Source organism: Cebus imitator, unplaced genomic scaffold, assembly GCF_001604975.1.
Source record: "Cebus imitator isolate Cc_AM_T3 unplaced genomic scaffold, Cebus_imitator-1.0 Scaffold72, whole genome shotgun sequence".
Taxonomy (NCBI): Eukaryota; Metazoa; Chordata; class Mammalia; order Primates; family Cebidae; genus Cebus; species Cebus imitator.
Genome location: NW_016107387.1, coordinates 7,042,871 through 7,058,795, shown reverse-complemented (window position 1 = coordinate 7,058,795; position 15,925 = coordinate 7,042,871). Strand labels below are relative to the sequence as shown.

General features: G+C 55.8%; 1 protein-coding gene across 10 annotated transcripts in view; it reads right to left on the bottom strand.

Moving 5' to 3' along the window:
• Positions 1-15,925, bottom strand: part of DLG4 (discs large MAGUK scaffold protein 4) — a 29,890-nt gene that overhangs the window by 12,646 nt on the left and 1,319 nt on the right. The window contains exons 2-10 of one of the 10 annotated variants that reach the window (XM_037739677.1): positions 15,754-15,852; positions 15,454-15,494; positions 5,372-5,437; positions 1,485-1,538; positions 1,293-1,343; positions 962-1,086; positions 696-865; positions 457-593; positions 166-310 (exon numbers count right to left, since the gene is read on the bottom strand). In XM_037739677.1, the coding sequence (XP_037595605.1) occupies positions 166-310; positions 457-593; positions 696-865; positions 962-1,086; positions 1,293-1,343; positions 1,485-1,538; positions 5,372-5,437; positions 15,454-15,494; positions 15,754-15,852 (888 nt within the window). Of the gene's footprint in view, positions 1-165; positions 311-456; positions 594-695; positions 866-961; positions 1,087-1,292; positions 1,353-1,484; positions 1,539-2,207; positions 2,411-5,272; positions 5,438-14,325; positions 14,833-15,453; positions 15,495-15,753; positions 15,853-15,925 lie in introns of those variants that run through there. The other 9 variants (XM_037739675.1, XM_037739676.1, XM_017531673.1 and 6 more) reach the window with 9 other exon arrangements.

Below are 15,925 nucleotides of genomic sequence, written 5' to 3'. Positions count from 1 at the left end.
AACTGATTTTTCCATCTCTTCTCCAGCCACAGCAAGGATCAGCGATTGTGGCTATTTCATGGGGAATATCTGAAGAGGGACAGCTACAGGGATGTCATGGGGCTGCATGTCATGGGGTTAAACAGTATGGGTCATGGGGAGCTTTGGCATTTGAAGGGCTCTCACAGGTTGTGATGTCTGGGGGAGCATAGCTGTCACTCAGGTAGGCATTGCTGGGCTTGGCCACCTTTAGGTAGACAACATCATACGTGTTCTTCAGGGCTGCCACAGCATCTTCATGCATGACATCCTCCAACCCCACACTGTTGACCTGGAGTCAAGGAAAGCAAAGCTCAAACAAAGCCACAGATGGCCCAAGACAGAGGCACTGGGGTGAGGTGATGAACTTGGGCCTGTCCAGGGCTAGTAGATGAGGCCGAGGTCTGGGCTAGAAAATGGGCTAGATGGGGTCCTCACCGCCAGGATCTTGTCTCCAATCTGCAACCTCCCATCCTTGTGGGCAGCACCCCCTTCGATGATCTTTGTTACATAGATGCTATTATCTCCTGGGATGTGCTGGTTCCCTACGCCCCCTGCGATGCTGAAGCCAAGACCTGGATGGAGGGGAGGCCAGAGGTGGGTGCCCAGGTGCCCAGGAAGCAGGCTTTGGGGCACAGGACAGTTGGGATGAGGGTGGGAACAAAATGAGTTGCTACCTTTAGGCCCCTTGATAAGCTTGATCTCCATGACCTTCTCAGCCGGGGGCTTCCGGCGCATGACGTAGAGGCGAACGATGGAGCCTGCCTCTTTGAGGGCCTCCACTGCTGCTGAGTGGGTCACCTCACGCACGTCCACTTCATTTACAAACAGGATGCTGTCGTTGACCCTGGGAACAACAAGGTGGGCCTAAGCCAAGGGCTTCCTGCTGCCCTGGCCCTCCCTCTCAAGGGACCCAGGATCCTGACCCATCTCCTCTCCCCACCTGAGGCGGCCATCCTGGGCCGCAGCCCCACCAGGAATGATCTTGGTGATGAAAATGGACGGATCGTCACCAATGTGTGGGTTGTCAGTGCCACCTGCGATGCTGAAGCCCAGACCTGAGTTACCCTGGGTGAAGGAGGGGAAGAGGTCAGCTCCCCTCACTGCCCAATTCTGGCAAGGCAAGTGGGGTGGGAAATGGCTTGGAGAGTGGCGGAGAGTGGCAGCCAGAGCAGGAAGGGACAGGATGAGGAGCTGACCATACAGACCACATGGGCAGAAAGAAAGGTACAGACGGGGAGCCAAGGGGACCGCCTATGGAGGAGCCTGCTCACCCTTTCCAATGTGATCTCCTCGTATTCCATCTCCCCCTCGGTCCCGTTCACCTGCAACTCCAGCACGGGACAGAAACACAAAAGCAGTTGAGACAGACATTCGCGCCTGACAACCTGCCCGTCATCTGCTGCCCTCCCTTACTCCCTTCTTTCTTCTACCATGGCCCCAGCCCCAAAATCTAAACAACTCACATATCCTGGGGCTTCTAGGGTATCTGTGTTGACAATCACAGGGGGAGAATTGGCCTGTTCGGGTAAATAAGAGACAAAAAGCCTCCTGAGCCTTGACTCGAGAGGGAGCCCTTAACGGAGGTCCCATCAGCTTGGCTACCCCTTAGCCTCTCAGCCAAGCCCACTCCCCCACCCTGAGAGCTGCTCAAGGACCCAGCCTCAATCGACACCACACAGGCGCACGCGCACACACACAGAGATGCACATACGCACCGCTCTAACTTTGCCCAGCCCGGGCCCCCTGCATGTGGAAGGAGGTGTAAGAGAAGCGGGAAGGGAGACAGCCAGACAGAGAGGGGAGCAGCAGATGGCAGAGCGGGGAGAGGGGGGTAGGCTTGGGGGAAGGGAGCTTCTCACCGGATGTAACACCACAGGGTGTTACATGCCTTATGTGCTACACACAGACACCCCAGGGCTCAAGTCCACCGGGTCCTGGTCCCACTTCCTGCTCCATCCCCCCAACCCCTCCATATCTGTCCAGATATCTTCATAACTCTCCCCTAGACTTGTCCCTCACCTTCACACACATTTGCCCTAAACCCTGCGCCTCGGGAATCCGGGGTTTCCCCAGCTGCAGGCCCCTCCCTCGGTCTCACCCACCAGCCTTCCAATCCACCCCTTCCTCCAGGGACCGTGTTGCCTAGCAACGGTATCTAGGACCAGCCAAGACCCGGGGAGACCCACCTCCGGGAGGCCCGGTCGTCAGGACAACAGGGGGGTGGGGCGTGGCCTGGGGCCGACCAGGCTCCCGAGTGCAGAAGGGATCCGCTAACCCCGCCTCTCCTGCCCTGGGCCCCGCCCCGCGTTAGCCAGGCCGAGAGGGAGGCCAGGCTGAAGCGGTTTGCGGGCGCAGCGCATCCTGAACAACCTGCCTTCCTCTCTCCCCCAAGCCCCTCATCCTACGCAGTGCAAAGGACGTCAGGAGGGAGGAGTGGAGAAAGACATCCGGGTCCTATCCCCCTCCTCTACTCCCTCCCCCTACTTCTTTCGTGGAAAGGGTTAAAGTGGGGCGTGCCCAGGTCCCTGACGTCAATCGCCTGGTCTCCAGACTCCCAGGCGGGGCCCGCTTTAGGCCGGTCCTAGGGGCTTCCCCAATTGCCTGGGCAACCGAAGCCACGTCTCTATGGCAATGGGGGGAGGCCACCAAGAGCCTCCTTCCGGGGTCCCCAACGTACTTCCTTCTTAAACAGGTATTTGCAGCCGCCCAAGCGCAAGGATTCCACACTCTCCTTCCCGCTCTTCCCGTCCAAAGGGGTCCCTCCCGTCTCCTACTGCTATTTCTCAAGCCTACAAACTACCGACCATTTCAAGCTGTATTATAGATTTCGCACCCATAAATCTATTAACACCGCCCTCCAGCCCTTCACATCTCAGCAAATGCTGTTGCCCAACCAATAGCCACTGACTGCCAAAATCTCATCCACATGTTCAGCCCATTGTCAATCCCCATCCCCATCCCTATCCTGGAACCTCCTTCCCAGCACACCCTTCTTCATCCACTACGACACTCATTTGCTTCCCATCCCTATCTCTGCCCGCATCCCACATGCTCCATCTACATCCTTGTCTCGCCCTTCAACATCCAATCCCATCTTCCAACCCCAGCCTCTATTCTCCATTCGCTTCCCCGGCCCTATTGCACCCTCCAGCCCCATCCCTTACCAATGTCGTGGCCTCATCCTCCATCCCAAATTCTTTTTTTCCCAAGACAGGGTCTTGCTGTGTCACTCAGGCTGGAGAGCAGTGGTGTCATCATAGCTCACTGATGCCTTGAACTCCTGGGCTCAAGTAGTCCTCCTACCTCAACCTCCTGAGTAGCCACAAGCACACGCCACCTCACTCAGCTACTCCATCTCAATTTCTGATTTCCCAGAGAGTTTGTCACCATTCTTCTTTACCCTACCTTCATATCAAGATTATTCTCAAGTGACAACTTTCACTTCTCAATCCACTCCCCCCTCTTCTGAAAATTGAGGCTTCTTCTGTCCCCCGGCTAACGCCTTGTGCTGGAACCTCCACCCCATGCTTACGGCCTCCAGCAAGTCTCTCCCTCTACCCTCTTCTGCCTCCTGAGCTCTGTACTAACTACCATCCCTATGACCAGCTCCCTACCCTCCTCTTCCCCCTCCTCAGAAATCTAATGGCCCTGCCTTGCAAAAGAGCATCTCTAGTCTTCCTTCCCTCACTCCTAGCAGCCACAGAATTCGCACAAACACTCTGTACCATCCCTGTCTCCAGGGCCTTCCTTCCCTAGCTCTGTCAGCTCCAGTTCACTGCCCTGATCTCACAGTCTTATCCCTATCTGGCCCCTGCCCCAGGACCTCTTACCCTTCCTATCCCCCAACTCCTCTCTTGCCAGTTCTCACTCCAGAACCTGCTTGGCTGCTCCCTAGGCTCAGGTACCTCCTCCTCATCTTCTTGGTGAAATGTCAGCAAGTTAGCAACCTCCCCCTTCCTAGGACATGCCACAACATCCTAGAATCCCCACCCTGACCCCACAGTGTCCCCTCAATCTCACAGCTTGCCTGGTGTGCTCCATTCCTCCCCATCCTGTGTCCCCAGAAGAGGAGATGGAGGGAGGGGAAGATGGAAAGGGGACTGGAGAATGGAAGGTCCCAGAAACCAGGCCTCCAGAGGCTGGAGAGGGGAAGACCCTGTGAGCCCAGAGGAGAAAGGGAAACAGGTGGTGAGGGATGATGGAGGGGACAGACGGTGACAGAAAGAAGATATGGCAGAGGTGAGAACCCAAAAGGATGAGAGAGGGGAAGAGGAAAAGAGAGAAGGCGAAGACGAATAGGCATGAGGGAACATGGGAAAGGGGAGCTGGCTGACGGAGGCAGAGGACTGATGAGGGATAGGACTGATCAGGCCGCAGTGGCCTGAGCTGGGGATCAGGGAGAGGGAGAGGAGAATGCGTGGGAGGAAGAGAGAGACAGCATCAAGAGCCAGCCAGCCAGCCAGCAGGAAGGAAAGGCTGCAGAGGGGGGAGAGAGCTCAGGAGCCCAGCAAAGGCTGGGGCAGGGAACGAGGCAGCAAGGCCCCACCATGTAAAGTCTCAGTCCAGACAGATGGAAAGGGCTGGAGACTAGGGGACAGGACGAGCCAGGCCCAGAGGCAGAGGTAGGGGGAGGAGGCGGGGAAGGGACAAGAGCAAATGAGGGCAACAGGCGCTTGGAACAGAACTGTGGACAGAAAAAATGGAAACGGAGGTTGGGGGTGTGAAGGAATGAAGAGGTCCCAGGCGTGGGGGGCCTTTTGGGGGATGCACACATCTCAACACAAAGGCATACGGCGCGCACACACACACTCACAGGCACACACAGGCATACAGCGAACGCACACAAGCACAGACACATGCACACGCATGCATACAGCGCGCACAGGGACAGGCACACACGCATATAGCGCACGCAAACATGCACAGGCACACACAGCGCACGCCCATGCACAGGCACACGCACAAATACCACGCACGCACACACGCACAGGCACGCGTGCACACATTCTTGCTTAGGCTCTACATCCACTCCCACTGGCCTGGCCTATTTCTCCTCTGTGGGACCAAGGTGTTTCCAGCCCCCCAAACGCCCCCTCCCCCAGGCCCCAGGAGTCCAAGCCCCAAACCCTCACCCCCAATCCCAGCATACCCCACACCCACGGCTCTCTCTCACCCTACCGGCCCTTGGGGATTGCTGCAGCTCCGAGGCTCCGAGGGCCGCACTGGGGAGGGGGCCGCCAGGGTCTCCTACCTTGAAAGGGGAGAGGTGGGCGTGGCCCACGACCCCGTGGCCAGCCTCGAGGTGGGACAAGTTCCTCTCCGCCACGTGCACCAGCTCGGGGGCGTTTACCTGGTTGGGGAGGTGGGCCGGGCTGTGCTCCAGAGGGGGCGTGTCTTCATCTTGGTAGCGGTATTTCTGGGGATGGGGACGGAGGCGTCACTGGGGCCGGCCCAGTGCCTCAGGCTCCAGGCTGGCCGCCCTGGCCGCTGCCTCCTCCCCCAGCCAATGCAGTGCGGAAGGCCCTAGGGCCCGACCAGCTCCTCCCCCTCCCTCGCCTCTAGCCCATTGGCTCCCCTCTCTCCACTCTCCCACCAGCCCCCTCTCCCGCCAGGGCCTCAGCACCTCTCATCCCTCCCCAGGTCCCAATCCCATCCCCCAAATCCTGCTCCTCACATCCTGAGACACTGGCCTTCTGGCAGTCATGGCCCCTATGGCATCTGTGTCTTCACCCCTTTCCGCCCACCTTCATCTTCAAATCCCTCCACCTCAGAGCTCTAGCCCCTGACCCTCACACCTCCATTCTCTGCATCCCGTCCCCAACTTCCTTGCTTCTCTCACCATCTCAGGCTCACTCTTGTTCCAGCCTCCCCTCCCTTACCCCTCTGGCTGATCCTACTCTGCATGGCATCCCCTCATACCCCACCTCGATGGCCTCAGTCTACCCATTGCAGCCTCTACCCCATGGGCAATCAGCTCTCCTGCACCTTGCACTCCTTAGGGAGGGACTGAAGTCAGCCACTTCGAGCAGCAGGTACTTGGTATCAGCCCCCTAGGCAGGACAAGGCTAAGCCTGTCCAGTTGTTCCTTCACTGCCCTTGCTGGTTTCCAAGCAGTCAACAGAGGGGACCCAGAGTCTGGCCCTACCCCTACAACAGCCCACAGCCCAGCCAGCTAACCTGGATATGCTAGAAGGGCATGGGCTGGGGGAGGACAGGGAAGAACAGAGACAGCAAGGCTCAGGACAGGGGCAAGAATGAGTGCCAGCCTCCCTGGGTGGGGAAGAGGGTAGCATGCCCAGCCTCAGAGTGAATTCCTGGTCTTCCTCTGGTCTTTCGGGGTGAAAGGCCCAACATGACCCCTGACGCCCTGCCCAGTTAATCAGCTGCCATCCCAAGGGCCTCCTGCGCTAGCTTAATAGGGACAACAGCAAAATGAGATTAACTGGGGGCCAGAGAAGGAGGAAAAGGGCAGACGGAGACAGAAGAAGACAGCGATCTGCCTGAGTCCTTCCACCTCTGCCCCTGCCCTCGCCTGCTCCTCGCCTCTGGAAAGGGCCTCCACAGAGACAGACACTCCAAGCTCCAGGTTCAGGAAGAGGAAGTACCATATGCAGGGCTCCCTCAGGGACTGAAGAAGAGAGAATGCACCCCCAGTACACATGAATAAAAAGAGAAGGCATAGTAATCCCAGCACTTGGGGAGGCTGAGGCGGGCAGACTGCTTGAGCCCAGGAGTTGGAGACCAGCCTGGGCAACAAGGTGAAGCCCCCTCTACAAAAAATACAAAAATGGCCAGGTGTGGTGGCTCACACCTGTAATCCCAGCAATTTGGGAGGCCGAGGCCGGCAGATCACAAGGTCAGGAGTTTGAGACCAGCCTGGCTAACGTAGTGAAACCCGGTCTCTACTAAAAATACAAAAAATTTGGCGGGCATGGGAGCGGGCACCTGTAATTCTGGCTATTTGGGAGGCTAAGGCAGGAGAATCGCTTGAGCCCAGCAGGCAGAGGTTGCAGTGAGCCAAGATCACATCACTGCACTCCAGCCCGGGCAACAGTTCGAGACTCCATCTCAAAAAAAAAAAAAAATTAGCTGGGCATGGTGGAGTACACCTGTGTTCCCAACTACTAGGGAGGCTGAGGTGGGTGGACTGCTTGAGCCCAAGGGGTGGAGGCTGCAGTAAGCCATGATCACACCACTGCACTCCAGCCTGGGTGAGAGAGTAAGACCCTATCTCAAAAAGAGAGAGAGGCTGGGTGCAGTGGCTGATGCCTGTAATCCCAGCACTTTGGGAGGCCGAGGTGGGTAAATCACCTGAGGTCAGAAACCAGCCTGGCCAACATGGCGAAACGCCATCTCTACTACAAATACAAAAATTAGGTGGGCATGGTGGCGTGAAGCTGTAATCCCAGCTACATGGGAGGCTGAGGCAAGAGAGTCGCTTGAACCCAGAAAGCAGAGGTTGCAGTGAGCCGAGATCATACTACTGCACTCCAGCCTGGGTGACAGAACAAGACTCCGTCTCAAAAACAAAAAAAAAAAAAAAGAGAGAGAGCAAGCGCAGAATTTCCCTCCCAAAACTTTCTGGGAGGCTGAGAGTGCCCTAATATTTAAAGAACAGCAGCTCCAAGATCAAACGGGAGGAAGCTTCTCAAGGTCAATGGCCAGTCCTAGAGTATGATTCTGAAAATATTAAGGATGATGAATCAAGGCTGAAAATATAATACAACTTTGGCTGTAGACTAAGAGTACAGTCAGAGAAGAGAAGGAAGTGAGCCTGACAACACAAAAACTCTCAAATCCAGGACACAGAGACACCTTGAATCAAGAAGCACCCTAAGACATTTAAAGAGCCTTCGCTGGGCTCAGTGGCTCACGCCTGTAATCCCAGCACCCTGGGAGGCTGAGGTGGGCGGATCATGAGGTGAGGAGATGGAGACCATCCTGGCCAACATGGTGAAACCCTGTCTCTACTAAAAATACAAAAATTAGCTGGGCATGGTGGTGTGTGCCTGTAATCCCAGCTACTCAGGAGGCTGAGGCAGGATAATCATTTGAACCCGGGAGGCGGAGGTTGCAGTGAGCTGAAATTGTGCCACTACATTGCAGCCTAGTGACAGAGCAAGACTCCATCTCCAAAAAAAAAAAAAAAAAGCCTTAAAGAAGGAAAACAGGGGCTCAGTGAGATCAAGTCTATTCTCTGGACCACAGACTTGGAGAGAGAATCCTGAACTCCAGGTTTCAGTACCATGGGCACAAAAAGTAGAGAAGGGAAATAGGAGGAGAACACACAAAATAGCCCTCCTCCAAGGCTGAGGTGTCTTGAATGAAGAAGTTCTATGAACCGACAGAGACTCTTCATTGCATATCCTGAGAAGGTGATCTTCTACCTGGGCAGTGCACAAGCTGAGGGAGGACCCCCAGAATTGGGGATTCCTGGGGGAATGGGGGAAAGCCGCTCTCCGCTCTCTACTCTCCCTTCACAAGGCCTCTAATTCCCTGCAAAGTAAATTAGACAGGGCCAACGCTTCAACTTTTGGAGTCTGGGGGAGGGTTTGAGTCCAATGCCCCTCCATCTTCACTCCACCTCATAGAGAAAATTCCTGAATCTGATGAGGAAATGTCAGGGTGCACCCAAAGAAAATGCAAACATGAGGAGGGACATTTCATCATTTATTCTAGGGAGGAAATGAAAGTAAACTTTTATTTTTATGGAGACCCCATACCTCTCTCTCTCCCACCCCCATGGAGGGAGGGTGGTGTCTGGCACTGAGGAAGAGGCTCCTCAGGATTGGGAGGCAACATGGGGAAAATGGGGAACAAGAAATGGGTCCCAGGGTTTCCAGAATGTGGCTGGAAGAGGTTAGGAACTAGGTTCAGTCCCTGGAAATTTTCCACGTACATGTGGGGGGTGGGGGAGAGAAACGTCTGGAGGGGTGGGGGTAGGGGTGGAAGGAGTAATTCTGAAACTGCAAACTGGGGGGCTGGGGAGGTAAGGATCAGCACCTCTCAGTCCTGGATTACAGGGCAACTAAAGCAGGATGGGAAAGGAGGACCCCCACCCTTTATCCTTCTGGGATTCGGGCCCTAACCCACAACAACTCAGATGCTACTGGGACATGTCTGCGCCCCCAATATATTAGGGTTTAAAACAAGTAAAAGGCCTGGGGAGTGGGGGACACCAACGGAGTCGCTGCTGTTCCTTCCCCTTTGGCCCCCTCCTCACCGGAGCCCCAGTTGCACAGAATGACCTGGAATCGAGGCTTGCACCCCCAAAACATAGGGGTGTGAATCAAAGTGAATGATAAGAGGGGCGACCCACGGCGCCTGTCCCCAAGAAGTTGCAACCCAGAGACCCCACACCAAGCAGAAGGAAGAACGACAGCACTTGAAGCTTGCACCCTGATATTTTGCGGGGGTCCGGGAAGAGGGGAGCGGGGCCGGAGCCCATACCGCGGCACGTACCACGCAGAGACACATGGAGGCGAATCTGTTCCGAGCCGACATGTAGAAGGGAAGGGGGACTGAGGGAAGGGGTTGGGTGGGATATCAAGGGTCCCTGGGTTGGGGAGGGGGAGGGGCAGAGGGGCGGGGGCTGCGGCGGCCGCGGCGACTGGAGGCTGCGGCCGGAGTGGGGGGGGGTGGGGGGGGACTGCGCCTGCGCAGTACGGGCGAGCGTCACTTTGGGAGACAGAAGGGTGAGGGGAGACCCTCTTAGCGACCAACTTCCCTGGTTCACGCTGTTTCTCTGTGGACTTCACTTTCCACAGTATACTTCTATTCCGACCCCTCTACAAATAGAGACAGATTTAAAATTTTACCAATTTATCTCTCTAGTTCTCAGGGACTCCTTATTCCATCTAATCCCCCAACCCCAGCATTGCCAGGCCCCTAACCATTCCAAAACCTCACTGGACATCTCACCACTACTGGACTCCCAGAGTCCAGGGAAGCAAACAGCACTACTCTCACAAGGACCCCCAAGGAATCTACACGGCCTCTCCCATCAAATCCCCTGCAAGATCCGTGATGTGGATAGCAACTTCTCAGATTCCAAGGCATCTCCTATCCTCAGCAGCATAGTTCTCCCCTGCAGTCTAGCCCCACCTGACAGCCAGGCCATGTTTGTTCAAGAGTTTAAGGAACCACAGATCCTTGTCGTGCCCCCAAATTAACAGACGCTAAATCATCCCTTTCTAAATCACATCTATCCCCCAATCCACTAACAGGGACCTTGCAATTAGTGCAAATATTACTCTTGCTCTAATATACACACCCAAATAACAAGTCCTCTAATTTGTTTGGGATCCCCTATCCAAGCCCCTGAATCTAATAAGACACTCACGACTTCTCAATATGCCCGTCTCTAATTCCACACAAGAACCCATTTTCAGGAAATATTTAATCTACTTTAAAGCAGACCCTCCAAATTCAATTGCAATCTCTTCAATTTTTTCCAAAACCCTTATTAAAAGAAATTTAGGTGGAAAGATCGCTGTAGGCCAGGCGCTTGAGACCAGACTGGGCAACATAGTGAGATCCCATTTCTACCAAAAAAAATATGTTTTTTAACTTTTCCTCTCCTTTTCTTTACCCCGAGGTTCATAGATTACACCCTTTTCTGGCTGCCCAGAACATCCCTTCCATGACTCCGAATTCCAACTTTGTCGGAAGATTGCTCCCAAATATATCTTCTCCAAACTTAGGACTCAAAAAATATATACACCAAAAATCTGGCTGGCAATTTGCAATGACCCACAAATCGTCCAGAACACTCCCAACGGCCTGCTTCAGGTCTCTTCAGAGATTTCTATTTTCTCCCAAACAACTGAACCTGAAAGCCTCTCCCAAATATTCTCCCATTCACGCCCACCGTTCCAGCTCTTAAAACCCAGTGAGAGGTCTCCTCAAATCGCCTGTCTGACTTCTATAAAATGTCCACACATGGCAGAAATGACGACTTCCTTAGAATCTCACCCAAGCAAGATTGACCCCGTAGATTGGCATCTGTTACATGCGACCCCAAGATGACCCCCAATGTCCTAGTTTCATATCTGGTAGGAAAGCTGGGATCAGCAGAGGATCCAAGGAGTCAGTGTGGAAGGGGCTGGACTCAAAATTCCTTCTAGAATAGAAAACGTACAAGCCCTGCTTATCCACCAGTGGGCGCTATGGCCCATAAAGACCCTTCCCCATCCCCCATTTCCCTTTTCCCTCCATTTTCCGTTTCCCTGTTGCCTGGCAACGCAGCAATCAAGGACTTTGCTGTCGCTTAGCAACCGTCTCCTGGGAACACAGAGCTGAGGTAGGAGGGGTGCTCTGATGAAATCTTAACAGGCCTCCATCTTAGGAAAATTGAAACGTCAGACTTCCCAACCCCCGGATTCTCCTTTCCAGAGACCCCCAGGCCCCTAAGTTACTTGGACAATAGCTCCTCAAAGCCCGGCTCTTTTACGCACGGGGTACCACGCCACGCCCATCCCAGCTCAGCCCGCCCTCATTTCGGTCAGGTAACCCAGCCCCAAGGTTCCTCCCCTTTCCAAGGGTTGCTGCCTCCCTCGATAGAGTAAGCCAGACTCCACCCACCTGCCCGGGAAGCCACGCCTCCGTCCACTTCCCGCCCATTCGCTCCCCCTGCCTCGCCCACACTGTCCCTCCGCCACGCCCCTGCCGGCCAATGAATGAGGCTGTCGGCCACACTGCCCCGCCCCCGGCATCACGGCTTTGCCCAATAAGGACCACCCGGAGGGTTTAACCACTTCGCTTCTGGGGCTGTGGCAAATACCCTCGGTCTTTCCCCAACTGTATCCCCACCCCCACTTGTTCTGCTCCGCCCTTCGCCACCCTCGCCCGGCCCTCCAGTCAGCCACGCAACTTCAGTCGTCGCCGGTTACCATGGCAACGGCGGCAGCAGCGCGGGGAAAGGGGGAGGGACGGGGGCGGAGTGGGAGAAAGAGATGCTCGGAGACGAAGAGAGATGCTGGCAGAGATAAAGGCACCAAGAAAGACAAAGTGATCGCTGTAAAGCAGAGTTTGCACAAAACACAGGACCTAGCACGTAGTAGGCTTTCAATAAATGTTCCTTAAATTACTGCGGCAGGAATCTAAATATAGGCAATAAAAGATGGAAGACTCCAGCAGGGCTGGGGAGCTGAACGACTGCAAAGCCTGAGCACTCCCTACCCAATCCAGCATTTGGGGAAACAGGAGCTATGTGCCCCCTGCAGGCTCCTCCTGGGCTACCCTGAGCTGCCCTGAATAGAGGTGAACCACAACTCCCAACAGTGCCATGGGCAGCAACCGTCTAACATTGAGGGATCTTGTGCCTCGGGGCCTTGTGGGAGTTGGAGTCCCCGCCATCCTAAGGCTGACAAGTTTTCCGGCCAAGGAATGTGGCAAGCCTGGGTCTCCACGCCTCTGTAAATCCCAAATGCATGATCTGCTGCTCTGTAAGCCTCCTTCCTTCAGGGATGCTCAACCCTGGGTGCCAGGGAAGAAGTAGGAGGCTGGAGTGGGTAATGAATAAGGCCACCCACCCACCCAGAATAGCTGCCAGTGCAGGCAAGCCCCTCACCCTCGCTCTCATTTATGTGTTCACGTGTTGGAAGCAGAGCCCACACATTCCACCAGGCTTTCTATTTACACCTGTACACAGAGGACCACAGCCAGGGAGCCTAAGGCCGAGTGGCAGGCCTCAGGGCAGGAGACAGTAGGAGCAGAGGATCAGACAGACATTAAAGGAAACCAGGCCAGAGAAACTGAGGCATAAAAATCCACCGAAACTACAGGGAATGTGGGGAAGAGGCAGCCTGGGAGAAACCCTGAAGCCCACAGAATGAGGGACAAACAAGTAGCCCTGGTGGAGAGAGGGTGGGGGCTCCAGATCTAAAGGTCCTCAGCCCTCCATCTCTTTCAGCCATGCTCACACGTGCACAACGCATGTGTACACACATGTGTGAGTTTGTGGCAGGGAACATGTGTGTCCTCAGCTCCCTCCCATGAAAAGCTGCAGTTCCCACTAAATATAACCCCCTCCCCAGCCTGTGACTCACCCAGACCCCGCCTCCCCCGGCCCCCACTTCCTGTCCCACCCCCCAGCCCCCAGCTGCCTGCCACCCGCCCAAGCCTCCCTCCACACACCAGGCATCCAGCTCTCCAGCCCCAGAGTCTCCAAGCAGAGTCTAGGTATCCGCATCCCACCAGGAGCTTGCCTGTGCTCCATCCAAGATCTCCTGCCTTTGCCAGGCTTCAACCAGAGGGACACTCTTGCACAGATCCCCACTGCTGCCAGCCCTGCTCTCCTCCTACACCTTTTCACCCCCGTAACCTCAGTAACCTCGGTCATAAGTCCTCAGGGACCCTTAAATCCAGGTGTCCCCCCCACCTTGATCCCAAGCATCAGGGGCAAGTGAACAGTCCTCCCATCTGCTCTTCTCCCTCTTTCTTGATCCAGGCTAGATACAGTGTGGGAGGAGATGGGGACATGGGGCACCTGCCTTTGGGACACCCCCAAATTTTGCACCACCCACTCAGTCCCCCTCCTCAAATCCCCTCTCCCTAAATCTCTCCTCCTCCACTTCAGGGGCTGGCAAGCTCAGCTGCTGCAATCTTCTGCCTCCCATGGGAGTACCCCAAAATCCTTGCCTCACCTGGTGCATTCCCTCAGGTGATCCCATGTCAGGCCCCAGCCCTCTGCCAACTTCCAACCATCTCCATTCTAAATGACTGAACCCTAAATTAACAGTTTCCTCAAATTGAGAGAGCATCCCTAAATGCAGCTACGAGATGCTTGTTCTATAGTCTGAAGGCCCACCCCTTCCCTGCCAGCTGACACCCCCAGACCAGTCAGGCACTCACAACCAAGAACCTTTACCCCATGCCAGGAGCCCCCCAAAATTGAACAAGGCACTTGGAAGGCAGCTTTTCCCTGGGGAGGGAAGAGGACCCCCACAACATAGCCCACCTTCCCACATACACCAGCAGGACTTCCATGGGAGCCAGGCTTCTCCTGAAAAAAGTCTCCCTCAAACAGCGCTGGTGAACCCCCAAACCCACCAGGCCTCCCAAACCATGGAATATCCTAAATTTTCCATTTCTCTACAGGTACAAAGGGATCACTCCAGGGGGCACCTGTGGCCAAATCCAGCATTTTATCAGATGTGAACCCCAAAACTAAATTAAGATCCCCAAATACATCTTACTTCTTATGCTATCACTCCAGGGGCGCCAGTCCCAGATAAGGCCTATTAGCCCCTCCCCACAAACTCATACCCTCCCCCCAGTTTACAGCCCCCCCATCATGCTTACCTTGGTTGTCACTATACAGAGACAGTCCATGTTGGGGGGCCTGGCCGCGGTGGCGGGTAAGGGGCTCTGACTTCATCGGAGTTTCGTTCCTCCCCTCCGTGGGTTCTCACCCCTCCCCCCTCCGCACCCCACTTTTGCAGGGGGGGCCAGGATGGGGGGAGGGGTGAGAGGGGAAGGAGGGGGTTGGAGAAGGGAAGGGGAGGGGAGCGTGGGAGGGAGGGGAAGGGGGCCCTGGAAGGGGCTCCCCAATGGAGGGGAGGGGACTTGGGGAGCACACCCCGATCCTCAGGAGGGGCGGGGGCACCGGGGGCTGGCAGCCCCGGAGTTCGGGGGCTGGGGCATGAGCTGGGATGGGGGAGGGGAACTGGATTTTGGGGAGCCCCGGGGTAGGGGGGGGTCTTGCCAAACGGCCAGGGGCTAGGGGCCGTGGCGGGGGAGAGGGGTGGGGGGGTTGGAAACGGCAGCGGCCGAGGGAGCCGTGGAGCCGAAGAGGGAAGGGGAGAGAGGAGGAGAGAGGAAGCAGGGGGAGGGAGGGAGGGAGCTAGGAACCAGAATGGGGGGGGTGCCTTGGCAGAGTTAACTCCTTCCGTGCTGGCAGGAACCCGGATAATGGGAAAGGAGCTAGAAGCAGAAGCACAGAGACCCTGAGGCAAACATGGAGACCTGGCCAGCCACCAGCGTTGACAGCAAAGACGAGGAGGCTGGATTTCATTTCTTAGAGGAGAAAGCACCTATAGCTGGGCTGGGAGCACCCACAGTTATTTGAATATGGGAGGGAGGTTGTGGCAGGGGGCAGGGGGTCGGTGTGAGGCAGGGGTTGGCTGGCAGGAGGGAATCCCTAGGGACCTAGTTCTCCCTCAGGTTTCTCAGGGGCTGAGAAACCTCAGAAGTTATGCCCTAGACTCTTTAGTGCCTGAAACTGGGGCAGGCAAAGAAAAGGAGGAAGAAAGGGAGGGGGATACAGAACCACAGAGAGTGCATTCTCGGTGCCCCAATGTCCCTGGGCCACGAACTCAGGCTTTTGTCAGCAGGGCCCCCAAGTCTCCAAGTAATGTTAGCCATATCTGACTCACCTCTCCAGCCCTACCTGCCCCTCAGGAAGGCAGGCACTCGCCCCCACCTCCTTACCTGACTCTCTGAGAGGGAAGCCTCATAATAGTCCAGGATGTCTGTCACAGGAACAGAACTGAGTTACCTCCCCACCCTAGGCCTCTCTGGGCACATCACCCCTGCCATCACTGCTGTGGTCTGTCTGGCAAGGGAGGAGCCCTTTCAGCCAAGGCTGGTCCAGGATCATGGAGGACACCATGGCCATGACCCTGAATGGGGCTCCAGCCTGGATCAAATGATCTCCAAGCTCCCAACCAGCCCCCAAAGTTCAGTAACGGCCCTTGGAGGCCCAGATCCCTCAGAAAATGGGCTACTCACCCAGCAAGGCCTGGAAGAGGTCGCTGTGCAGCACTGTGAGGAGCGGGGGTGCCCACCGCAGTAGTGGGGGAGCCAGGAGCCAGAGGGCTGACCTGGGAGCTAGTGAGATGCAAGGAGAATTGGGACAGGGAAGAGGCCAACACAGGGAGACGAACACACTGTCACTTCATCT